The sequence below is a fragment of the Heloderma suspectum genome, chromosome 16 (genome assembly GCF_057233095.1).
Source record: "Heloderma suspectum isolate Gila_16-S chromosome 16, 16-S_ref, whole genome shotgun sequence".
NCBI classification, from domain to species: domain Eukaryota; kingdom Metazoa; phylum Chordata; class Lepidosauria; order Squamata; family Helodermatidae; genus Heloderma; species Heloderma suspectum.
Window position 1 is genome coordinate 1,943,390 of NC_139473.1, and position 25,847 is coordinate 1,969,236.

At 47.9% G+C, this 25,847-nt stretch overlaps 1 protein-coding gene across 3 annotated transcripts in view; it reads right to left on the minus strand.

Annotated features, from left to right (window-relative positions):
- FAM222B (family with sequence similarity 222 member B) overlaps window positions 1–25,847 on the minus strand; it is a 39,547-nt gene that overhangs the window by 7,817 nt on the left and 5,883 nt on the right. The window contains exon 1 of one of the 3 annotated variants that reach the window (XM_084822743.1): window positions 22,165–22,274. The exons of 1 other annotated variant lie outside the window; for it this stretch is intronic. In XM_084822743.1, coding sequence (XP_084678869.1) covers window positions 22,165–22,176 — 12 coding nt within the window. In that variant the 5' untranslated portion in view covers window positions 22,177–22,274. Of the gene's footprint in view, window positions 1–22,164; window positions 22,275–25,847 lie in introns of those variants that run through there. One more of the 3 variants, XM_084822742.1, reaches the window with a different exon arrangement.

Here is a 25,847-nt window from a genome sequence, read left to right on the forward strand (position 1 = left end):
GGATCAGAGGCCTCTGCGTGCCAGCTGCTGAGAAACATGAGCAGGAGGGCGCTGTTGCGCTCCTGGCCCGCTTGTGGGCTTCTCAGTGGGGCCTCTGGGTGGCCACCGTGGGAACAGAATGCTGGACTAGACAGGCCTCTGCTCTGATCCAGCGGGGGCTCTTAATCCCTTGCTCCAACATCTCCCATGTGCAGGCTCTTCCCCCGCTGCAAACAAGACGCTTCCTTGTCTAATGATTCACCAGGAAGCATGACCCAATCAATCAAAGCCCATTGTAACTCCCTATCTGCCACTAGCCATCTGATTTCTGGAGCCTTGCGAAGATGGTGGCAGCACAGAAATAGAACACTGACCCAAGCGAGCTGAGGATGTCGCAAAACAGAACTGGTCGCGCTATCTGGGAGCTAGTGTGGGCTTGCATTCAAATCTCATCTGTGATTAAGTCACACATTGCAAGCTTCAATCCCGCCCCCGCCTCCATCTATACAGAAAGAATGGGAACTTTCCTAACAGGGCTGTTGCAGAAACAGAAACACTATGGAAATGCAACGCTGCCAATTAAAACCGTCATACAAAACTAACCATCCCAAGCCCCATATTATTTTACGCACGTATAGCTATGGATGCACACATGGAGACACACCAGATCTTGTTTAGCCATTTGGAAATTCTACCTTCGAGGGCGCAAGCATGCACACAAGTTCCCCCAACAGCTGCACCAAGACAGGAGCCGATGTTCCGTCCTGGCTGGAGCCCTGCTTTGCGTGCAGAACATCCCGGGTTCAATCCCTGGCATTTCCAGTCCAAAAGAGAGTGGCTAAGCCAGTTACAGGGAAGATTTCTCACTCTCCTTGAGATGCTGGAGAGCGCCCCACCCCCCACCCGAATAAACCGTACGAGGTTCGATGGACATTCAGTCTGACCTGATATGAAGAAGGCCACTTGCCCTGGTCCTACACCATGAGCAGAAAACGTAAAGTATAGAAATAGCTAAAATAATAGTAGTAGAACAGAAATGGAAGAAAACTTAGCTCAATCTCACATGAGAAGATTTAGAAGAGGAAGGGCTCAATGATGCTACTGTGGTAGTCAAAGAGAAACTATGGGGAAAGGCGGGAGCAAGCCCCACCTTTAGGGCATGCGCAGGAGCGGCGTCAGGCAGGCTTCCCGCCCAAATGTCTCCACTCTAGAAAGTTCTGGCAAAGGCTCTGCATCGCTGCAGAACCTGTATGTGTGATGCACAGAGACCATGAAGAAGAATCTCAGATTTCATTATTGTATGTTATCTTTACAGCACGTTCTTTGCCCATATGGCTGCGAAAGCACAAGGCACTTATGTCCATCTTCCAGTAGCAGGTTTACACCAGAAATGCCTGCCATAGCAGAACGCCGGAACACACTGTTCTCAACCACCCAAAGATGGCCAGCAAAATAGGAGGGAAAACAGGTCACTCTGAAGGAAAGAGGGCAGGAGAGATTGATCTTTAGACTTGAGGGAAATAAACTTGCATGTTTTTGATTCCAAGAATAGTGACGGGTTATTAAAGCCCAGTTTGCTCAAAGAAGCTGGAGATGCCAGCAGGCTCACCCTCCCCCAAACCAGACCCACATTGACTAGTTGCTGTTTCCAGCAAAACTGGGCACCAACACTCAGCCATGCAGGATGGGACATTCTCTCTTTCACTGAGCGTGTCACTCCACCAAGTCATGGCAGCGTTCGCTCTTTGGGGTGACATCTCTGAGATTTGCTCGCTCCATCCTGAAAAGCTAACCCAAATCAAGCCACAAAAGAAGAGCCAGCCCGCCATGCAAATCAAGCCACAAAAGAAGAGCCAATCCATAATAAAGACTATGTATCTGCAAAAATATCAGTGCCATTTTTAGCATTTTGATAGCCTGACAGGAATACGTGTTCGCAGGTTTACAAAAGCTCCCATCCCAGTTTACAAAAGGTAAAGGTCCTCCTTAAAGGAGGCCCAGAAATAATTTTAGATGAATTTTAAAAGCCTGCTGTAGCCTTGAGCTATCAAGTCCCTTTGCTGCAAACTGCCCAATCTATGTAAGAGCTGGCTGCTGCGCCAGAAGCCAAATCATCACACCTGGAGAGATTAGGGGTGCAAAGAGAAGAGAACATGTTTTTGAAAGAGTTTTGCCCAATACCATGTGTCCCTCCTCCAGCTTGCCCCAGAACTTTCTGGAACTGGTAGGCTCGCCCTTCGCCCTGCAGAATCTCCAGAGGGGCAGCTCCTGCACCCCCACCTCCACCATCAGCAGTCCTGTCACTTTTAATGACAAGACGTATTTCTCCTCAACCGAACAAAGGGAAGAACAGTGTGTCACTCCAGTTATTAAAATCTATAAAGTGCCTCGTCTTAGGCCCTGGGACAACTACAGCCAAAAGAAAAAAAGAGTGACTTGCAAATAATTAGGACAGCTATTTGGCAATAAGGCGATGCTACGACTGGCAGGGAGGCAGCTCCTACCAGCACTCAGCACAGTAAGCTGCTCAAAGTACATGTGATAAGGGTCTTTCTTAGGATTGTAGTCAAACACAAGCCAAACATGAGCTAGCAGTGTGATCCAGCTGCAAAAATGGCAAATGTAAGTTCAGGCTGCCTTAACAGAACCATAGTTTCTAAGTCACAGGAAGTAAAAGTGCTACTGGATACTGTGCTAGTGAGACCTCGTCTGGAGTACTGTGTCCATTTTAAGAAGGATGAAGACAAACTGGAACGGATTCAGAAGAGGGCAACAAGATGGACACATGATAGCCCTCTTCCAGTCTCTGAAGGGCCATCACACAGAAGAAGACAAAGACACGTTCTCTGCTTCTCCAGAGGCAGGGCTAGATCAGATGGGCCTGAAGTTGCAGGAGGGGAGATTTTGGTTGAACATTAGGGAAAACATCTGAAGAGTAAGAAGCAATGGACAATGGAACCAGTGACCTAGGGGGCTGGATGGCTCTCCCTGGCTGAAGGTCTTTGAACAGAGGCTAGACTAGATGACCTGCAAAGTCTCCTCCAACTCTAGGATTCTATGGAGATGCTGTTCCACCATTATGCATTCTCCCTGGTAGACTTCCGAGGAGCTCCATGGTTTCCCCCCAAAATGTAGTTTTAAAAGCCGCTCTACTAGAAGACAGGCAAGTCCAATGGAGACCTGAAGGGGTAGGACAACAGCTCCATAGCAGCCCCTTTATTGTGGAAGGGCACACTGTGGGGGAGGAGAGGGAGAGAACGTTGACTTGTCCATGGTAAAAATAAAGCAATATGTCCAGAAGGAACTCTTAACTGCTTTCCTCTCTCTAGGACTACGCCCTCTGTGGACTGCTGGAAACTAAATTGGCAACTTCCGATGCTACATTCAGGCAGGTGGCCCCGAGGGAGAAACTTCTAGCCTCATTCTTCTCATCGGCTGGCCCACCCACACATTTCATTTTTGCCAACTAACAGACCAGAAAATGGCTTTTTCTCCCCCCACCCAACCTCCATCTCCTTCCCTCGCACTCAAGACCTGGCTTTTAATTTTTAATTATTAACATCATGCTGCCCTTTTCACACAAACGTCCCAGCCAAACATTTCAAAGCACTTTTTGCCAACCAGCCATACTGCCGAGCCACTTGGAGCAGGGGGGGGGGAACTGTGGGGGGGAAATTGCCCCCAGTTCCATGGGAACATAAACAGGTAAAAGTCAAGCCAAAGTAGATGACTCCAGAATTAACACACTGGGGCAGGAGATGGAGTCTCTGCATCTCTACTGACAGAATTGACGATTCTGCAAGATGGATGATGCCCAGTCTAAACATTCTTATTTGGTGTGATTTAGTTTGCTCCCTCTTAACTTGTTAGGGTGAGGGACAAGGGAGAAGAGGATTATACGGAGCACTGATCCCCTCTGCCCACCAAAACTACTGGGAGTCTTCCTCAGCACCCATGAACTTTCCTGACAAAGCTATAAAAACAGCTTTGCAATTCAGTCTACCAAAGTTATTTTGCCCCGCTGTCTACTTGCATACCGGTGTGAAGTTCTTTCCAAAAGGGCTCTCTCTTTACCTAAATTAGAGGTGCCCTCGCTGGTAGGCCAAGGAGCCGGCCCAGCAGACCTGCATCTCAGGAGGTGACGGAAGGAAACAGGAGGCTCAACCTCCCTACCAACTTACATCTATCCATGTGATTGATAAATAGCTTGTACAGCAACCTCCCTCATCCTGGAGCCCTCCAAATGTGTTGGACCACATCTCCAACACATTTGCATAGCTGGCTGAGGGCCCCAGGTTGTGGGGGAGACTGTTCTACAGCAAATCTAGCCTCGGCTACTTGGCACTGCTTGTGTCTGCAAAAAGCCATGTATCAGCTCTGCTCTGAAGGCTTGAATCTGTCCTCCAATGCACGGTCACACTACTCCTCACCATTTCAAGTGACTCACTCAAGGAGAAAAGCCCATTGGAGGTGGCTCTGCTTTGGGGGGAGGAGGGGGGCTATTCCCAATCCCCAAACTGTCTGGTGGTAGAGAGTGGACCATAATTACCTGGGCCTCTTCTCTGCATCAGTGCAGATGGCCAGCTGGCTGGCTACTCATCAGGTCCATGAAATGCTGACAGTGCCACGTTTTCTGGCCTGGGAAGTCTGGGTTTTATCTTTCCAACCCCATTAGTCGCCAAGCGGTCTCCCCCAAACTGACTCTGCAAACGAATGAGATTTGCATGCCAGCAACAAATGCGTTCCAATGTTTCAAGGCCGCTTGGGAAGCGGGTAACGCAGCGCTAGGCAGTAAGACCTTTAAGCTAAAATAGGCTGGGATTTTTTGCATTTTTGGCCCTGCCCCCTTTTGCCTTCGGCCCCACACATCCCAGGAATGTGGCCCCCGAGAACCTCTCTCAAAATGAAATTCAGCCCTCAGGTTGAAAGATGTTCCCCACCCCTGAGGTAAATAAATGGGGAGAGAACTGGAACACTGACTCCTCAGGTTGGTTCTTACAGCTGACACATGCAGAAAGCTCTTGAAGTGATGGGGGGAATATGTAGGACAGTCTTAACTCTTGGTGCTCACTCTGCCTATTCTCAGTCGGCATGATCACCTCACGAGAACAGAGCTGATTTATGCCGAAGCTGCCCCCTGAACTGCAAGCACTCTTGAATTGAAAGGATTTGAAACAACAGCACTAACAGTACATTCAAGCAGGCCAGACAACCATCAAGTAATTCTGCCTTGCAATTTGCCCCTCGCCACTGGTGCACAGTCACTATTCCCAGGCAAGCACCGTAGGGGCAAATTGTTCAGGACACAATCGCTCTCCCAACCTTCTCTATGCAAAGACCTCTTTACTCCCTTCCTCCCATAAGCTCCCTGATTCTCAGGTCAAGCTCTCTGAAGCAGGAGGGCCCAAGGACTTCTCTGTTCGTTCTAACAGCAAACTTGCATAGAGAAATGGGGCTACCATAAAATAAGGTAGTTGTTTCTACATATTGAGGGGACTCCCTAGGTATGCCGAAGTATATAGGTTTGTAAATTAAGAGAAACATTTAACCAAAAAATCAACCAAACGCCATGTGACTTTCGAAGACTATAGAAGGTTGGAGGCATACAGAAAACGCTAGAGCAACTCTTCTCTTTGTCAGGAGAGGGTATTTTGAATGCTCAAAACAAGAACTCCCATCCTTGCTGCTGTTTGGGGGGGGGGGGACATACAGCTGCCAAATTACAAATATGTTAAAAGCCTGAAATTCTCTATTGTTTTCCATGGGCATCTCTCACTTCTATCCTGGGAGAGGGATGTGGGAGAGAACAGGCCTAAAGGAATCAGATGTTGAGCAGATTGGAAGAGTCTAGGAATTAAGTCTACAGCTGAGGGCAACTGAGCCATGGAATGTTGAGGCATAGGCATATATATATATGTCGTTAAATCGTGTCCGACTCTTTGTGACCCCACGGACCATAGCACGCCAGGCCTTCCTGTCCTCTGCTCTCTCCCGGAGCGTGCTCAAGTTCATATTCATTGCATCGGTGATGCTATCCAGCCATCTCATCCTCTGCCGTCCCCTTCTCCTTTTGCCTTCAGTCTTTCCCAGCATCAGGGTCTTTTCCAGTGAGTTTTCTCTTCGCATTAGGTGGCCAAAATATTTCAGCTTCAGTTTCAGTATCTGTCCTTCCAATGAGCAGTCAAAGGTTGCGTTCCTTATTTTGGGCCATCTTAGTCTACGTAAATATTTACGTAGACTAAGATGGCGAAAATAAGGGGAATGCAAATAGCGTCCGCTACACTATTTACGTTCCCCTTATTTTCACCGACTTAGTCTACGTAAATATTTATGTAGATTAAGACGGCAAGAATAAGGAACGCAAATAGCGGCGGCCGTAGCCGCCGCCATTTGCGTACGCGGTTTGTTTGTTTGTTTTTCCCAGAGCCCTCTGCAGCCGGAAATCCGGCTGCGGACGGCTCTGGCCTGGCTGGGCCTGGCCGGCTGCTCTGCAGAGCTGCCGCGGAGCACAGCCGGCCGCGGAGGATTCCGGGGGGGGGAGGAATGGAGCGCCTCCCCCCCGTCGAGGATTCCGGGGGGAGGGACGGAACGCCCCCCCCCCCATCAACATAATCCGTGAAAGGTAAGTGACTTTTCGTACATCCCTATTGTACGGTAGTTTGAACACTCTTTGGCATTGCCCTTCTTTGGAATTGGAATGTCAACTGACCTTTTCCAGTATTGTGGCCACTGTTGAGTTTCCAAATTTGTTGGCATACTGAGTGCAGCACTTTTAACAGCATCATCTTTTAGGATTTTAAATAGCTCAGCTGGAATACTGTCATCTCCGCTAGCTTTGTTGTTAGTAATGCTTCCTAAGGCCCACTTGACTTCACTCTCTAGGATGTCCAGCTCAAGTTCAGTGAGCACACTATCATGGCTATCAGGGACATTAAGATCTTTCCTGTATAGTTCTTCTGTGTATTCTTTCCACCTCTTCTTATCTCATCTGCTTCTGTTAGGTCCCTGCCTCCTTTATCATGCCCGTCTTTGCACAAAACGTTCCCTTGAGATCTCCGATTTTCTTGAAAAGATCTCTAGTCTTTCCCATTCTATTGTTTTCCTCGATTTCTTTGCATTGTTCATTTAAGAAGGCCTTCTTGTCTCTCCTTGCTATTCTCTGGAACTCTGCATTCAGTTGGGTATATCTTCCCCTTTCTTTTCACTTCCCTTCTTTCCTCAGCTACTTGTAAAGCCTCATCAGACAGCCACTTGGCTTTCTTGCATTTCTTTTTCTTTGGGATGGATTGAGTTGCTGCCTCCTGAACAATGTTATGGACCTCCATCCATAGTTCCTCAGGCACTCTGTCTATCAGGTCTAATCCCTTAAATCTATTCCTCACCTCCACTGTATATTCATAAGGGATATGATTTAGGTCATACCTGAATGGTTTAGTGGTTTTCCCTATGTTCTTCAATTTAAGCTGAAATTTTGCAACGAGAAGCCCATTATCTGAGCCATAGTCAGCTCCAGGTCTTGTTTTTACTGACCGTATAGAGCGTCTCCAGCTTTGGCTGCAAAGTACATAATCAATCTAAAATGGAGGGAGAAAGAGAGGTCCTGTCCTGATTGAGCCTGTTTGCCCCTGACAGGTTATACAGCAGCATTCTCCAACCTGGCAGTTTCCAGATGTGTTGGACTATAACTCCTATTAGCTACACTGGCTGGGGACAATGGGAATTGTCCAGATGTGTAGCCCACCACATCTGGAGGCCACCAGGTTGGGGAAGGCAATTCGGAGCCGAGAATACACTGCAATATTTTGTCTCAGCTCTCTCCTGGCCTCTCGTACTTCCTGTAAACCAGAGCCCTAAGCAAGCACAACCAAAACATACTTCCTGGAAGGACCTAAAAGCCATATTTCCTTTAGCTTCTGTTGCCAAAGGGTTTCTTTACCAGGATGTGGGGGAGTCCCAGCAGTTACAGGCCATCATCGCCTTCATTATCACCAGATATCTAACTCATGAAAGAGGTGTCAGATGCTGAAAATTGGGCTTTTGAAAGTGGGACACTCAGCAAGCTCAACTCTCCCTTCCCCATCAATCTAAGCTGCTTTGCCAGCAAAAAATAAAAATTAAAAAATGTCCAACTGGGAATGTATGGAAGCCAGCAGTCCCAGCCATTTCTTCTGCGCAGGGAAGAAACATCTCGGGGATTAACCGATTGAGATTCAATTTGCCTGGCAACCTACACATTAAAGGCCAGGGTTGAGAAACAGGCCTGAGGCCTCTTCCAGATCCTCCTTATCGGAACAGGAAACAGATAAACAGGCCCCTGCTGCCTCCACGTTTCAGGCTGTAAATGGTCCTTCCAGAAGTTCTAAATCTCTGCAAACAGCCCAGCTGTGACCTCTGAACATCTCCCTCCATAGGATCTAGTTTCCTCAATCACCTAACAAACCTCAAACACTATAGCTGTTTTTAAACAGCTAAGATCACCAAATGGATGCATTTTTTTGTATCTCAAACATGCCACTCACATCGTCCAACCATCATCACAATCTGGATAGCCACACAGGCCCAGCTTTTCAGATATGGCCATTAAAAAACAAAGAAACACCAACATTAACTCCAGAGGTGACCTTGTTGCTTTCTGGCAAGATTGGAAGGGAACTGATCTCCCTCTTGGGGTCTCCTGTAACTCTCTCCCCCTCTGTGGAGGCGCTGTGTCTTTTCCCTCAGCTAAACAAGACACACTAAGTTGTGAGAATTAAGTCCTCCTCCTCCTCCTCACCATTCATTGTTAAGATTTTAAAACTCCTCACTATTTTAAGGTATCTCCTCAAAAGGTTTTTCAGGGGGGAAGAGGGTTACATATCCAAAGGGACCACCAGTCCACCCTTGCACCCTGCAGTGACTGATCGAAGCAACCACCTGGTTCTGTACTCAGTACTCCTCGCATTAATCGGAATCTCTGATTTACCAATAACCACATGTCCAAGGAGCCACTGCAGCACTGAATTTATGACAGAAGAGGTGGAGAGGTACACTTAAGTGAAATCCAAGAGCTCTCATTCCCTGTCTCCCTCCACCTGCCAATACTTGCCAATTCAAGGCACATCTGCAGCTACTGTTTTTAGAAAGCGAAAAGGGCCATCGCAAAAGGGGTGGGGAAGGCCGCCCTTCCCTTCAAGAATTCCAGCACAGAGTCATGGCTCAGGGGCACATTGTGCACATAGAACAAGGGGTGGGCAACTTGTGGGCCATTGGTCAGGGACTTGTGAGAATTGTAGGTCAAAACATTTGGAGGGCCAAAATTGCCCACCCATGATAGAGAAGGGACTGCAGATCAAATGCCTGGAATCTTCCGTTAGAAGAATGTCTGGACCAGCCCAACCTGTTGCCCTCCAGCATTCAACCCATCCAGAGGGTACCAGAGAAAAGACAAACAGTCTGAGAGTTAGCATCAGGCTGCTCCTTATGCTCACTCCTGAATGGGACATTCCCCAGCTGTATAGCAGTGCAGGAGGTGAGCGAGGGAAGGGTAGCCAACATCCAAAGGCCGTGCTCACCGCCAGCCACATATTTAACAGAACAGACCTATTTTCACACAAGCAGAATCACCACATACAAAAGACATCCATCCTAAGGAAATACAGAGCCATCTTATATTCAATCAGGCCATTTAAGCCAGCATTGCCTTACTCTGGCTAGTAGTGGCTCTTCCAAGTCTCACCCAGGGGGCCCTTCTGAGACCCTGGTAGTCAAGCTGGTTTTAATGGAAAATTCTAGGAAATGAACCTGGGACCTTGTGAATGCAAAAAACACAAACAAACAAGCCATGTGTCATTGAACTACAGCCCCTAAGCAGCTAAGTATTTAAGATTTTAAAACATCCTACAAGAGAGACTCCAATCTTTGTTCAACTCACCCCTTGGGCACATTGTACAGAAGCAGTTTTATCGGATTCCAAGGGGCTGAAAATGCACCAGGGTGTAAAGGCCTGCTAGAAACTGCTTCATTTACCTTGAGTCATAGAATCATAGAATCATAGAATAGTAGGGTTGGAAGGGGCCTACAAGGCCATCGAGTCCAACCCCCTGCTCAATGCAGGAATCCAAGTCAGAGCATCCCTGACAAATGGCTGTCCAGCCTCGTCTTAAAGGCCTCCAGTGTGGGAGAGCCCACCACCTCCCCAGGTAATTGGTTCCATTGCCGTATTGCTCTGACACTCAGGAAGTTTTTCCTGATGTTCAGCCGGAATCTGGCTTCCTGTAACTTGAGCCCATTATTCCGTGTCCTGCACTCTGGGATGATCAAGAAGAGATCCTGGCCTTCTTCTCTGTGACAACCTTTCAAGTACTTGAAGAGTGCTATCATATCTCCCCTCAGTCTTCTCTTCTCAAGGCTAAACATGCCCAGTTCTTTCAGTCTCTCTTCATAGGGCTTTGTTTCCAGTCCCCTGATCATCTTTGTTGCCCTCCTTTGAACCCTCTCCAGCTTGTCTGCATCCTTCTTAAAGTGTGGTGCCCAGAACTGGACACAGTACTCCAGATGAGGCCTAACCAGTGCTGAGTAGAGGGGAACTAGTACTTCCCGGGATTTGGAAGCGATGCTTCTATGAATGCAGCCCAAAATAGCATTTGCCTTTTTTGCAGCCACATCACATTGTTGGCTCATATTCAGCTTGTGATTGACGACAATTCCAAGATCCTTCTCGCTCGTAGTGTGGTTGAGCCACGTATCCCCCATCTTGTAACTGTGCATTTGGTTTCTTTTTCCTAGGTGCAGAACTTGGCATTTGTCCCTATTAAATGCCATTCTGTTGTTTTCTGCCCAGCACTCCAGTCTATCCAGATCACTTTGAATTTTGTTTCTGTCTTCCAAAGTATTAGCTATCCCTCCCAATTTTGTGTCATCTGCAAATTGGATCAGCATTCCCTGCACCTCCTCCTCCAAGTCATTAATAAAAATGTTGAAGAGCACTGGGCCCAGGACTGAGCCCTGCGGTACCCCACTCGTTACCTCTCCCCAGCTTGAGAAGGTCCCATTGATAAGCACTCTCTGAGTCCGATTCTGTAGCCAACTGTGGATCCACATGATCGTTGTTTCATCTAGCCCACTTTGAGCTAGTTTGCTCATCAGGATATCATGGGGCACTTTGTCGAAAGCTTTGCTGAAGTCGAGGTATATGATGTCTACAGCATTCCCACGGTCTACAAGGGAGGTGACTTGATCAAAAAATGAGATCAGGTTTGTCTGGCAGGACTTGTTTTTGACAAATCCATGTTGGCTTCGAGTAATCACGGCATTGTTGTCAAGGTGGTTCCAGATGGATTGCTTTATGATCTGCTCCAGAATTTTCCCAGGGATTGATGTCAGACTGACTGGTCTGTAGTTCCCAGGTTCCTCCTTTTTACCCTTTTTGAAGATAGGGACAACGTTAGCCCTCCTCCAGTCATCTGGCACTTCCCCGGTCCTCCATGATTTCTCAAAGAGAATAGACAGCGGTTCTGGGAGTTCTTCTGCCAGTTCCTTTATTACTCTAGGATGCAGTTCATCTGGCCCTGGAGATTTGAACTCATTCAAAGTAATGAGGTGTTCCTTGACCATATGCCTGTCGATCTCAAGCTGCAATCCTGCCCCTTCAGCCTGTACTTCGCCTTTGCCAGGGGGGTCATAGACCCTCTTTTGGGAGAAGACAGTCAAAAGCTGTGAGGTTGCCAACAAACCAGGCAGGGCTAGGATCCCTCCCAAGGTACTTGCCATGGCTCAAGGCGCCTCTGTGAGCACCTTCACCCACGTCTTCAACCTCCAAAGTATTTTGAGAAAGAAGTATTTTGAGAAAAAAAAAAAGGGCAGCTAGCTACTGCAGTCATGGCTTAAAAGCATGGGGGTAACAGGTTTTCCCAAACTCAGCAGGGAGACAACCAGAAAGCAATTACCCGACTTCATATTACAGGAGCTAAAATGGATGACTGTGATGATGCAAGACTCCTGAGGAAAGAATGATCAAAGCAGTCAGGGATCGTGGCCTGCCTGGATGGCTTGTGGAAGGGGGCTGTTTAACGCAGGACAGCCCCCAAAGCAGCAAACTTGCTTTCTCCTGCAGTGTTTAATTCAGACCACACCAGCTGTGCTAAAATAACGACTCATCTACTCTCTACTCTTCCGGGGGCCTGGAAGCCTGGTAGCCCCAGAGAAAGAAAGACAGCTGGCAATCTCATTTTGTTGCTTGTTAACTCTCCAACAAGCCATGCTGCCTGGGTCTGGATGACATGAGAAGCCGCACCAGGATGGTGATTATTCAAATTGCACCTGGCACATACTGCAGCTTAAACAAGCCGCAGAGCGTGCAAACCAGGTCAGCAAGTGCAAAATAGGTCAGCAAGTCATTCCCAAATTGGGTGCTTTGGAAAAAACCTGGAAGATATCCCCCTCAAAAAAAACGACAGTGATTGCTACAACTCTGGATGATTCACTGTGCTAACCTCTTTCCTTCTCGTCAGCTGAGGGGGGGGGGGTGTTGAGGGTAACCCTGCCCTATCTCTGTTAGCAGAATCCAATCAACTCCTGATGAGGAAGCAGCAGAATTACCTGTCCAAAGAAGAGGCCACCCTTGATGTTTATGCATGAATCACTGCTCCCATCCAAAGGCATACCTAGAACACTGACTCACAACGGGGGGGGGGGGACGCTCTTTCAAGGGAAAATATTTTTGACATGTAGATGCCCTAAAAGTAGAACTTGGGGGGGGGGTGTAAAACCACATCCAAAGAAGAGATCTGCACACCCCAAGAGCTGGTTTCTTGGACTCTAAGAAGTCAGCTGCTGCAATTAAAGGCGGTGCCTGAACGACCCCATTCTCTTCGCTAAGGTTTTGCTGCCTTAACAAGAGCCATTGTAATCAGCCCTCCGCTACAGGGATCCCCAGAACTTCTGAGCTCTGTTATCTAGAATGGACAATGAATCACTTTAATTTATATTTACTAAAGTGCCTGAAAACCTCCCTTGGATTTTCTGTGTGTTGCCCTTGACATTAGTTAGCTGAGCTACTGCTGCCGGCTGATCAATGCTTTTCAGGCCATTGCTCCTTCCCGGCAAGCAAGCAATGGAAGCGGGGGGGGGAGGGGAGCGGGGGGGGGAGCACCAGCAACTCCAAGGCCTAACTGCCCATATAGTATGCCCTTCATTATGCAGGTGAGACCAGCTGGGGGGAAAGCACCACATTCTGGAGTAGCCTCCCCCAAGCTAGGGCCCTCCAGAGGTGTTGGACTGCAACACTGGCTGAGCGGGCTGTGAATGATGGGAGCTCCAGTCCAACACATGTGGAGGGACCCAGCTTGGGGAGAGCTGTTCTGGAGTCTTGAAACTGAAAGGCCCAACATGACTTTGGAGGGTGGGGAGAGATTATCTTGTACACACCACAACCAACACAACTTCAAAGTCACAGGGATGAGACGCACAGCTCTCCCCCCTGCCCCACCTGTCTGAGAACCTGTTTGGATCTGTTACAATTTCTTACACTGATATCCTGCCTCTCCTCCAAGGAGCACATGGTTCTCTTCACAAACAACCCCCTTCCCCTTATCCTCATGACCACCCTATGAGGCAGACTAAGCTGAGAGAGCGCGACTGGGCCCAGGTGACCCAGCACGCTTCACAGTTGACTGGAGACTGGAACTGGCATCGCCCTAGTCTACCACTATAACCCAGTTAGCATGATCAGGCAGCCTTGTAAATAAGCCCCCCAAAGTTACTGGCCTGAAAAGATTCTATGCTGGGTGCAGAGGAATCATAGAATAGTAGGGTTGGGAGGGGCCTACAAGGCCATCGAGTCCAACCCCCTGCTCAATGCAGGAGTCCAGATCAGAGCATCCCTGACAGATGGCTGTCCAGCCTCGTCTTGAGTGCCTCCAGCCGGGGAGAGCTCACCACCTCCCTAGGGAGTTGGTTCCATTGTTGTATTGCTCTAACAGTCAGGAAGTTTCTCCTGATGTTCAGCCGGAATCTGGCTTCCTGTCACTTGAGCCCTTGATTCCATGTCCTGCACTCTGGCATGATCGAGAAGAGATCCTGGCCTTCCTCTCTGTGACCTTTCAAGTACTTGAAAAGCACTGTCATATCTCCCCTCAGTCTTCTCTTCTCCAGGCTAAACATGCCCAGTTCTTTCAGTCTCTCCTCATAGGGCTTTGTTTCCATTCCCCTGATCATCTTTGTTGCCCTCCTCTGAACCCTCTCCAGTTTGTCTGCATCCTTCTTAAAACGTGGTGCCCAGAACTGGACACAGTACTCCAGATGAGGCCTAACCAGTGCTGAGTAGAGGGGAAGTAGTACTTCCCAGGATTTGGAAGCTATGCTTCTAGGGATGGCAGAGAATACCACCACGGATTCCAGTGAGGCCGAATTCTTTAGAATCCGGCCCCCCGGAATCCATGGCGGAACAGCCTCCTGCCCCCCTGCGGAATCCCCCAGGATGGAACTTACCTGGGGCGGATGCAGCGGATGCGGCAGCGGTGGTTCTGGCGGTGGCGGCTCCGGCGGCTGGTCTCCTGGCCGGCTGTGGCCGGGCTGCTGCGGCCGCCATTGCCGTCCTTCAAACTGTGATAAGCTACGTAAGAATTTATATAGCCTATCACGGCTAACCCCTAAAAAAAAACAACACCCCAAACCAGCGTACACAAATGGCGGCGGCTACAGCGGCCACCATTTGCATTCTCTATTTTTCACTGTTCTAGCCTACGTAAATATTTATGTAGGTAATTACGGCGAAAAAGAGAGAAACGCAAATAGCATCCACTACGCTATTTGCGGTTAAATATTTACATAGGCTAGAACGGCGAAAAACAGAGAACGCAAATGGCAGCCGCCGTAATTTGCGTACGCTGTTTTTGTTTTGGGGGGGGTAGCCATGATAGGCTACGTAAATACTTACATAGCCTATCACAGCTGCTTGGCTGGACGCAAATGGCGACCGCTATGGCAGCCGTCATTTGTGTCCGCAGCAGCCCGTCCATGGCCGGAAATCCATCTGCGGAAGGCCCTGGCCGGCTGCTGTGCAGCTTGGCCACGGAGCGGAGCCGGCTGTCGAGGATCCCAGGGGGAGGACCGGATCGCCTCCCCCCCCCCCGTCGAGGATTCCCGGGGAGGGACAGAGTGCCTCCCCCCCACCGCGAAAGATTCCGCAAAAAGGTGTGAGTTTCGTACATCCCTAGATGCTTCTATTAATGCAGCCCAAAAGAGCATTGGCCTTTTTTGCAGCCACATCACATTGTTGGCTCATATTCAGCCTGCGATCTACAACAATTCCAAGATCCTTCTCGCTTGTAATGTTGTTGAAGCTACATATCCCCCATCTTGTAACTGTGCATTTGGTTTCTTTTTCCTAGGTGCAGAACTTGGCATTTATCCCTATTAAATGTCATTCTGTTGTTTTCTGCCCAGCGCTCCAGTCTATCCAGATCACTTTGAATTTTGTTTCTGTCTTCTAGGGTATTAGCTATCCCGCCCAATTTGGTGTCATCTGTAAATTGGATCAGCATTCCCTGCACCTCCTCCTCCATGCCATTAATAAAAATGTTGAAGAGCACTGGGCCCAGGACTGAGCCCTGCGGTACCCTGCTCATTATCTCTCCCCAGTTTGAGAAGATCCCATTCATTAGGACTCTTTGAGTCTGATTCTGTAGCCAGCTGTGGATCCACCGGATCGTTGTTTCATCTAGCTCACTTTGAGCTAGTTTGCTCATCAGGATATCATGGGGCACTTTGTCGAAAGCTTTGCTGAAGTCAAGGTATATGATGTCTACAGCATTCCTACAGTTCACAAGGGAGGTTACTTGATCAAAAAATGAGATCAGGGCTTCCCTCCTCTAGCAGCCCACCTGGTTTCTACACTGGCCACGAAGGAGAGACAGAACGCTCTGTCCCTCCTTTGCCGGTCCACTCACTCGCCTGGAATACCTAGTCACCTCTGGTGATCAGGCTAGTGCTTAAATACAAGGCTGCTCTAGGATTAGATAACAACCCTGAAGAAAAGTGTTAACCAAGGGGAAATTAACAGACTTGCAAGGCGAGTCTACTGGATCAAAACCATCTCCTTTCACCAGTGGCTGGTGAGGATCAGGAGTAGGGAGCCGGTGGCTGTGTTATGCCAGGAGGCTGCCCTAAGATCTTACCAGATGGTTATGCAAGCAGGAATAAAAACCCAGATAAATGGTCCAAGCGGCCAGAAATACAACTGGGGGAGCTTTGGAAGTCAGAGGAAGACTGTAACAAGAGCTGGTTTTGAGTGCATTTGGCTGGGGTGGAGGTCTAGGGAATTTGGCCTGAGGTTAAGAAGCCATTAAGAGGCTTGTATCAGCAAAAGTATCTCTTGAGTCCTTAAGAATTGTCGGCAAGCAGTAAATATTCCCTTATGTACAAAATATCACTTTAGTATACCAATCGTTCAAGTTGTCTCTAGTGTTGGTGGCCATCTCACACCTAGGAGTCTTATACCAGGCTGCTAGGAGCTTTTGAAGTATTCTGAAAATAACTGGTGGCAGTAGAAAAGGGTCAGCTTGTGGGACTTATAGTAGCAGGGAGTTCCTTAGGCCCTGAAATATAAGCAATTTGCTAGAAAAAGAAGAAATCTCATTGGTGGGATTGCCCAGTGAAGGAGCCATTTCCCCATCTGCTTCCCAGACATTCTCTGCCACCTTGTGCAGAACAGGAACCTGACTTCTGGTCCCATCCTGCGTGGCAGAGCAAACCGGACCAATTAGGATAGGCAACAGAAATGATGCCATGCAGATAAGCACAATCCTCCGATTACCAGGATCCTGTTCACCCAAACCCCCTCTGGCAACTGTGATTACAGTTTAGAAACTGGGAGAAGGAAGCAGCAGCCGAGATTCTTGGGAAACTGAGGCCCAGGACCAGAACTGCCTTCTGCTTTTCTGTGCCTGCAGGGAACGAGAGCGAAAGCACACACAGAGAACCCTGACTGGAAGTTGCAGCGCTGCACTTGAGCGAGGAGTACGTTGCATTTCCTTGTACAATGGGCCACAAGGCCAGACTTTTGCTCTTTGTGAAACTAACAAACACATCTTTCTAGGTTTGCGCGCCAAATCTGCTCAGGAAGTCACCCATAGCGTGACAGCTGCACTATGTTGTCAAGTTTTATCTTTAAATATCACTTTTCCCCTTGCCATGATCTAATTTACGGTTTTAAGAGTTCGGCCTGTAAAATTCCTTGCAACTCCAACAATGGGGAGCAAAGCAGCACGGAGGGAGAGAACTATTTGAATGATGAGAGGCACCTTTAAATCTCCTCTTCTGCACAGAGGAGCAAGTTTTATGCATTCCTTTCCCATCCACCCCCACTTTGCCCGGAGAGATGCAAGGGAATAAATAAAACTAGGCTTTGATTGCCTCTTAAAATAAATGCAACAGGAACTTTCGGCAGCATTTACAAGTTATTCATAAATTCACAGACTAGAAGTGCTAAACACAGAACGACAAGTGGGGGAAAAAAGCAAGCAGGGGGATGACAAACACACTGGAAAAACACACCCAAGGCCAGAGCAGCTGCTTTTCTTAGCTTTATTAACATTGCAAACAACCATGATTTAAAAGCAAGGGAAGGGTAAAATTTTCAGCAATCCAGGCAAATCATGCTCCCCAAAACATCAAAGGGAAGAGAAGGCCACCAATGAAGAAATGCGTAGAACAGCCTTCTCCAACCTGGTACCCAACAGAGGCTTTAGACTTCAGTGCCCATCAGCCCCAGCCAGCATGGCCAATGGCCAGGAATGCTGTGAGGAGGAGCCCAAAACATCTGGAGGGTGCCAGACTGGGGAAGGTTGCTGCAAATCCGTGAAGAGGCTGCAGAGATGGGGATGCCTATGAGATGGAGTTTCTCTCACAGACACTAGGTGGGAGCGTGACTATTTTGCCCTGAACTCCTACCTTTTGGCTGCTACTTAGCATACTGGCTGCACCAGGAGGTTTGGTCGTTATCACTTGCCTGGTCACCTGCGGAGAGTGGAATTGCAGCTAGGGAACTAAGAAGGGAAGCTTCAGAACAGCTGGTTCTCCTTTCAGGACCTCACTACCATTGGCATGTGTGCACATGCTGTTTTCTGTTGGGTCTTTTATTTCAAAAAGTGGGCCAGTAAGCTTTGTGGACTTACTGACAAGCCCAAACAACACTATAAAGACGCTTCTAGAAGTAAGCCTTGCCAATAAGCTCACAAGGGTTACTGTCCACGTGAACTCTTAGTAGCCTGCTTGTTTTCATCATTTGTGATGCCTCAATGACACAGAACAGCTTCCCCAACCTGGTGCCCTCCAGTTGTGTTGGACTGCAACTCCCAGCATGTCCCAGCCAGTCCAACGCATTTGAAGGGCACCAGGTTGGGGAAGACTGACACAGAAGAAGAAAGGACCAACTTGTCCAGCTCACAGAAAAAGTTCCGGACAGTTTGCTTAGAGGAGATTTTTCCTCGCCCAGGAAAAATGACTGCTTATGAGCCTCTTTTAAGCTCCTCTAACGATTCTAGTCCTGTTGAAATCTGCACAGAATAATGAAGCCTGGAAAGAAGTTGATGGAGGTTGCAGGGCTGTAAAAGGACTCTGCCAGGCAGCCCATGCTAGAGGAAATGTCCATACAAGACAATTCCTTCCACTTTGCATCCATGTATAGCCCATTTTTATCCTAGAGAAGTGATAAGGTGCTCTATAGCAGCTGGATTCGCCAGGACTCAAGCTGCATCTCGCTTTAATAATGCCGACACCAACAGAGAAGCCCCCTCAAAAAACGAAAGTCCACCTGGAGGACGCAGAGCAGGTACACTGTGAAAGCTCAAACCCTCATGGTCCCATGAGGCTGGAAGGGTGAGGAGATCTGGGTAGCAAGAGACAGCACTGAGAAGACAAGCTACAACACCCAGCACAAGGACTCCAGGAGAGACAGAGAGAACAGTAAGCTCACACATTGCAAGCAGGGTAACTTCCAGATGCGGGAGTCCCACATCCATTCCTCCATACTCTATTCCGGGAGAGCCAAGCTTAACATCTCAGTTGTGAAGTGAAGGTGGAAGGAAAAAAAATACAGAGAACACCAAAATGCCGAAACACTCTCATATAACCAGCTCAGCAAGAAATGTGTCGGAACGAGCCAGACAGCGCAAGCACTTGCCCTCACCTGTCTCCCACCTTTGCTCACATGGCTCCAAATTTAGCAACAGCCGGAGCTCGGCTGCGAACAACCATTACAGCACTCAATAGGGCTCTCGGCTCTGAACACATCAGCAGGCTCTTCTCACAGGGACAAGATATCCGCCTCTCTGGTTTTTTAAAGAACAAACCTGAAACAACTCAATTTCCACCAGTTATTGTTCCCAAAACTTCAAGGGTCAGCAATTCATACGGCGAGCCAACCTCCCCCAACCTAATGTGTTAGACTACAACTCCCACCATCCCGAGGAAGCATGCTGGCTGGGGATGGTGGGAGCTGTACTCCAACACATCTGGTGGAGACTAGGTTGGGGAAAGCTATTGTAAGCTGACTAGATGCATCAAGCTAGTTGCTTGGGATTTACCATCACCTGGAGGGATAATTTATGACATTTTTATCCCACTCCTCCTCCAAGAAGCCCAGGGTGGCTATTATGTGTGATTCCACAACCACCCTAGGAAGTAGGTGAGGCGAAGAGATACTGACTTACTCAAGGCATCAAGTGAGCTTCAACGCTGAGCAGAGATGGGAACCCAATACTCCCTTTTTTCCCTGTCCAACACTCTGCCCTCTACCCCACACTGGCTCCTGAGATAATTGACTGCAGGCAGGGGTTAGGTGCTGAGAAAAGGGCATTTGTGAAGTTAGACCTTACAGGTAGCTTAAAAACATGCTTCTTCTCCAGAAGACAACGTATTCATATCCGCTCTACAGTACAGAGGCTTTAGGAACGATTTACAAATTAAAACACATAAAAGCAAGGTTCAAACCCATGAAGCTACTAGCGCTGGAGGAAACCCTACCAGTCATCTAATCCAACCTCCTGCTCAGTACAGGAAACGCAGAGGTATGTTGAGCCTCTGCTTGAAGTCTTCAAGCCAGGGACAGCCCACCACCCCTCTAGGTCATTGGTTCCATTGTCAAACTGCAATTACTGTTAAGACATTTTCCCTAGAATTCAACCGAAATCTCCCCTCCAGTATGTGAAGCCCAGCACATCTAGCTCTGCCATGTGGGCCAGCAGCAGAGAGCAACTCTGCAGTCTTCCATGTGACAGCCCACCAGGTGTCTGAAGAGGCTATCATGCTCCCTGACTTTTCTTCTCTACTCTAAACTTCTATATATATTCATTTATTAGAAATATTTATAAATCGCCCCTTTGATCAATAGGCGCTCAAGGAGATACACAGTTTTAAAATAAAACAAAACCAAAACAAACAGTGATCAAAACAATCAAACTAAAATCAGGAGGAGAGACCTTCTTTATGACAAAAAACCCTCCTATACCAGTTCCTTAAAACTTTCCTGATCCGATCCGCAGTATTTGGGGAGGGGGGGGGGGAACGGACGACACAATCCAGGACTGCCGAAAAAGAAACAAAAGAATCTATGCGCCTTTGTAGAACTATGCTGGGAACAGTCAAGCGCTGAAGATATGCTGGACGTAGTAGTACACCAGTGTCGTGATGCTGGCACAGTGACTTCATTCAATTTGACTACCCCTCTTTTTCAAAAATAAATGAAGTTTCTTTTTAATTGATGTACATAATATAGAGAAAACACACAGCAATAAAAGGTTACGGTAAAAGGTAACAACCATGTGAAACCAGAGCATAAAAGATGGAGGTCCCAGAGAATGAGGAATGCCTATACTGCGCATCCACCAAGCAAGTCTTCTGAAAAAGAGCAAGGCAAAAGAGAAGGTCTTTTTGTCAGTGCCATTATTACGAACAGATGCAATAAAGCAATACTATACACCAGCCTCGTACTCAACCTGCCATACACAATAAAAGGTGGTTGCCTGCCTCCCTCAACCCTTTAGTAAGGCCTGCTACTCTTCCTCCTTGCCTGCAACGAACCTCCAACGAGTGCCCCGAAGGATGTCATGTGGGGATGCGGTCTCTTCGCCCACACCTGGCCTGGGCAGAAGATATTTTGTGCATGTCCATATTGCACCATGTCAAGTGCAAACTCTATAAGGAGTGTTGGCAATTCCTTTTGGCGACACAGTGTTTTGTTCTGCCTGAGGAAGAGTTCTGCATAGCTTGAAAGCTGCCTTCTGGCATTCTGACCATGAACTGGTCCATTAAAAACCTATCACCTCACTTGTCCCAAGTTTTTTATTCTGACACCAAGGCAACTTCTAAGGGCTACACAGTCAAACATTAAGTGGCGGGTGTTTCATTCTTTTCCCTTCTGGCCATTTTTCTATTCAAAAATCATCCCCTCTCAAGCTGCTTTTCCACACACAAGAGGGGAAAAGATACAAGTCCTGAGGATTCCCATAAGCATCTCCCAGACCATCACAACTTTCTTTTGTATTAGATTTACGAGAGACACATCCTTTTGATCTATGTCAGCCTATCTCAAAAGCACAGTGCCCAGGACAAATTTACCCAAAGGGCAACCATATTCTCCTATGGTCGTTTCTCCCCGTAACTGAGGCTTTCTTAGCTCCACTGTCTCTCCCCTCTTCACCACGTGATCCTCTCACTTCCAATTCACAGGCTGGACAGAAATCAACAGAGATTAAATCAGTGCAGACTAATGAGGCTTCATCAAATGTTTCCAGCATTCCACTGCTCTTTCACTCTCTGTCAGTGGGGAAGGGGGTGTCACATAAGGCTGCCCCCTCCACCCCCACCCCCACCCTGCAGCCCATTACACTCTGCCACTGTTCTGCTGTAACAGCAGCCTTTTGGGCCTTGGCTCCTAAGGCAGCTCCTGTAAAGAGGACACTAAGATAGCACTGCAAACTTGGGGGCAGCGGTGGCAAGGGTGGGGAAATGCAAGCCATTTGGAGACACGCACACAAAAGTTTCCAGAAAGTGAGGAACAAAGCTTGCACAAAACCCAAACTCCCACACCCACACCGTGCGAACGTTGAATAATTTGCACCACAGACAAGCGTCCTAGAAACCTTGTCTTTCATTTAGAAAGAAAAGCCAAAGTCTCTGGCCCTTACAGCTTTAAAAAACAAGCTTGACCTTGGTGCACATTGCCTGGAGATCTCTTCGAAGCCAGAGGACTTGCAAAGCTTGAGGGGTAAAGCTTCAGGGCACCGCTGCCCCTGCCATACGCCTTGCAGAAGCAGACTTCATACTAAGTACTTTGGTCTGTTAAAATAAGCAAACAACAAAGGGTGCACGTGATCTCATGGTCTGCATCTGCTCTCTTAATCATGGATAAGACGCAGGGGTGCAGAAGATGGATCTCCAGATGTTTCGGACTTCAACTCTCAGCATTCCTGATCATTCCTGATCACTCCTGGAAGGAGCTTCTGGGAATTGAAGTCCAAAACATCTGGAGATCTATCTTCTGCCCAACTCCTGGATAAGATGCGCAGCATTATGGGACCAAAAGTTACTTAACTCAGCTGCGCATTGCCACTCTAGAGAGAGGGAGAGTGAACATTAGTAAACAGGTCTGGATGAAAGGGTTCCAGACAAGTTCCCACTCCCAAGATTAGTTAGATGATTCCTCTGCAGACACCCACAAACACAAAATAGTTAACATGCCCTGGAAGCAGAGCCTGATGGTGGCATCTCCAGTACCCACTCACTGTCCCAGGGAGACACAGAAGTTGCCACGAGATAAAACATTTGGAAGGCCTCCATTTAGCAAGAACTTATGTGAATCACGTCAGACAAGCACACAAACAGAAAGAGGTTCTATTGTGGCTGAGATCCCAAGCTCCTTTTTACCCCATTTTCCTAATGTACCCATTTCATTGTTGTCTTTTGCCATTTGTGCATTGCTTCGAGCACCTATTAGACAGAGGGGGCAACTCATTAAATAAACAAACTCACACTACATGCAGTGTTAACCAGTATTTCCCTTCGGAGTCAAAGCAAATCGATTATGCTGCTCCAGATTGGTTCCAGATTGGTTCCAGGAAACCGATCCAGTCAGCTTGTTGCAATCCGGTCAGCTCTGTTGACTTTAAAAACAGTTTAAACGGCCGGTGCAATGTTGATGCCAACAAGGCAGAAACTGGGGGAGGTGATACTATAGCACAGACATTGGCATGTTGTGTTCAGGGGAAGTTCCCCGATAAGGAAAAAAGAAAGAAAAAAATGAGTCATGGCAGCTAAGATGCTTTGAAAGACACCTTGCCCAGGTCTACTGAACTCGCCTGCAATGCACAGAGGTACAGGAGCATTGAGTGCATTGTAAGCCACTCATATGGGTCAATGATGAAGCCCAACAGTTCTGGTCCTGTGCTCTTTGTGAAGATGTGCCCCAGAATCTCTTGCAGCTTTCAGATGGGTCTATCTGGAAGAGTGCCCCCCAGAGGCCCGAAAACCTGCCGCCTCAGTGTATCAACTAATGCTGTGGCACAAGCAGGCAGGCTTTCTAGCGATGTCTCGCCCACCTTTTCAATCAAACCAGTAACCAAGAAACAGCCAAAGATCTATTGTGCAGCCAAAGATGTCTCACTCAAAGGGCCAACATTCAAGGCGGGTACACTGCAGGTACCTGCTCACCCAGGAACACAGAACTGCTGTACTTCTACCTAAAAATGACCCTATACCCGCCCACTCCCACCCCTAAGAATCTGATTCTAAAACCTAGATTTTTTTCCTGCACGTGTTGCTATGACTTCATCATCACTGACCACTTATCTGTATGCCACTTTCCCTTAAGATTGTATGGTGAGCAGCTCCCAGCTTGTCTATTCTGGTCCAGGAATAAACTGTACCCCAGTACCAAATGCCAGTACCCATCAGGGAAGGGCCATAGCAGAGTGGTAGAGGCCTTGCTTTGTATGCAGAAAGCTCCAGGTTCAATCCCCAGTAGCTCCAGTTAGGGCTGGTTCAGAAGAAGGCAGTTTCCTCTGTTCCAGTCATCAACACAGCTGCTGCTTTGGCAAGGCAGGAACCAACTGGCCAATGTCCCTATCTTGGCAGGCTGCTAAGTCCTTTCCTCGTTAGGAAGATTCCTCATTCACAGAAGCCTGGCATCACCTTCATCATCACCTTCATCAGTATTTGTTCTATTTGTAAACTGCTCAATAACCAAGGTTCTCTGGGCAGTGCATGAATTAAAAACACAAAATACAAAGTAAAGAATGAAACGATGACAATAACACAAGTCCTCTAAAAACAGCTTTGTGTTTAAAGGCAGCATGGAAGATCACAGAATGGAGTTCTTATGTGCGGATGCATGGTCCCAAAGCAGCCACCGCATCCATCAGAAATCCAACGCTTCAGCCAAAGAGGTGGAGACACAACACTGCTTCCTGGCTTCTGAAGGAGTATGCTACCCCAAAAAGACCCTGGAGGCAAAGCCAGAGCAGAGACAGGCTGCGCTCTACCCAAAGCCAAAGGCCCTTGGACCACAAACAGCCAGGCCCAAGCAAGAATCGCCTTAAACCCCATGGGAACAGAGTCTCTGTTACTCACACCAATGAGGAAACAGGTCTTGCTCCAAGGCTGGGTCTTACACAAGAACCACCCTTTGGAATTAAAACAAGGATCCTTACATTTCCCACCATGGCCAGGCAGGTGTCGCTGGGAAGCCCGCAAGCAGGATACGTGGTAAAGCACCATCTCCATTATCTTTTCAGCGCCAGGTGAGGCCTTTCCCCCACCATGCTCCTTAGGCTGTTTAGTCTGACTGGTGGGCTTATCCAGCTTTTAAAAGACATTCTTCTGTTGTAGTCTTCTTCCGTTATATCAGGGATGGGCAACCTGTGGCCCTCCAGAGGTTTTGGCCTACAATTCCCACGATCCCTCACCATTGGTTATTCTCACTAGGGCTGATCTGGAGGGCCACAAGTTGCCCACCCCTGCATTATATTGTATTAGTCTTTACTGATACTACATTGATTTTTTTTAACCATAAACCCCTTTGGGAGGCTGTATACCTGAAAAGCAGTATATATCTATATCTTTAATAAATAAAATAAACTCAAATACCTCTGAGCACCATTTTTACACTTTTCCTAATGCAAGAAAGCCACACTCCGACACTAGCCTTGTAGGGGGAGGGAGCACTCTTGTTGCATTTTAACTCAAATGCATAAGCACATCCATTTCATTTCATGACATTTGTACGCAAACCTGTTCTACAGAGGAAGGAATAAGTTTCATGCCATGACAGCTAGCCATTTGGTATTGAAATTACAAATGCTGTGAGGTGGCGCTTCTGGCCCTGTTTGAACACAATGAGAAGACAGGGTTCCGGAGAATCCTGGCTTAGTGTTTACAAATAGCATGCTCATACACACTGCTCAGTCAACTCCTGCTTGGTTCCTCCTACAAGCAGGAGTGGTTAAACAAGCCCCAAACCCTCTATCTGCAGTTTGTTTATCTTGATGCCTGAACCGGGGATTCTGGCTTGTCTCTCCCCAAATGATAACTCTGGCTTGTTTGGGGAGAGACAAACAAGAATCCCTGGTTCAGACAACATGATAAAGCAGGGGGTACTGAACAACTTTCAGCCATAGGACCGAATCCTGTCTTGGAGAAGCTCTCGGGGGCTTCCAGTGGTGGGAGGGGCCGAAGGCAAAAGGGGCAGGCCCAAAATACCAGCATATTTTAGCATAAAGCTCTTGTAACTAAGCCTTAGGAGAGGCATTTCAACCTTTTAGAATTGGAAGGGGGAGACCACTAAAATGCTGGCAAACCACCAAGTGATCTGTCAAGGGAAAGGGGGAGTGGGCACC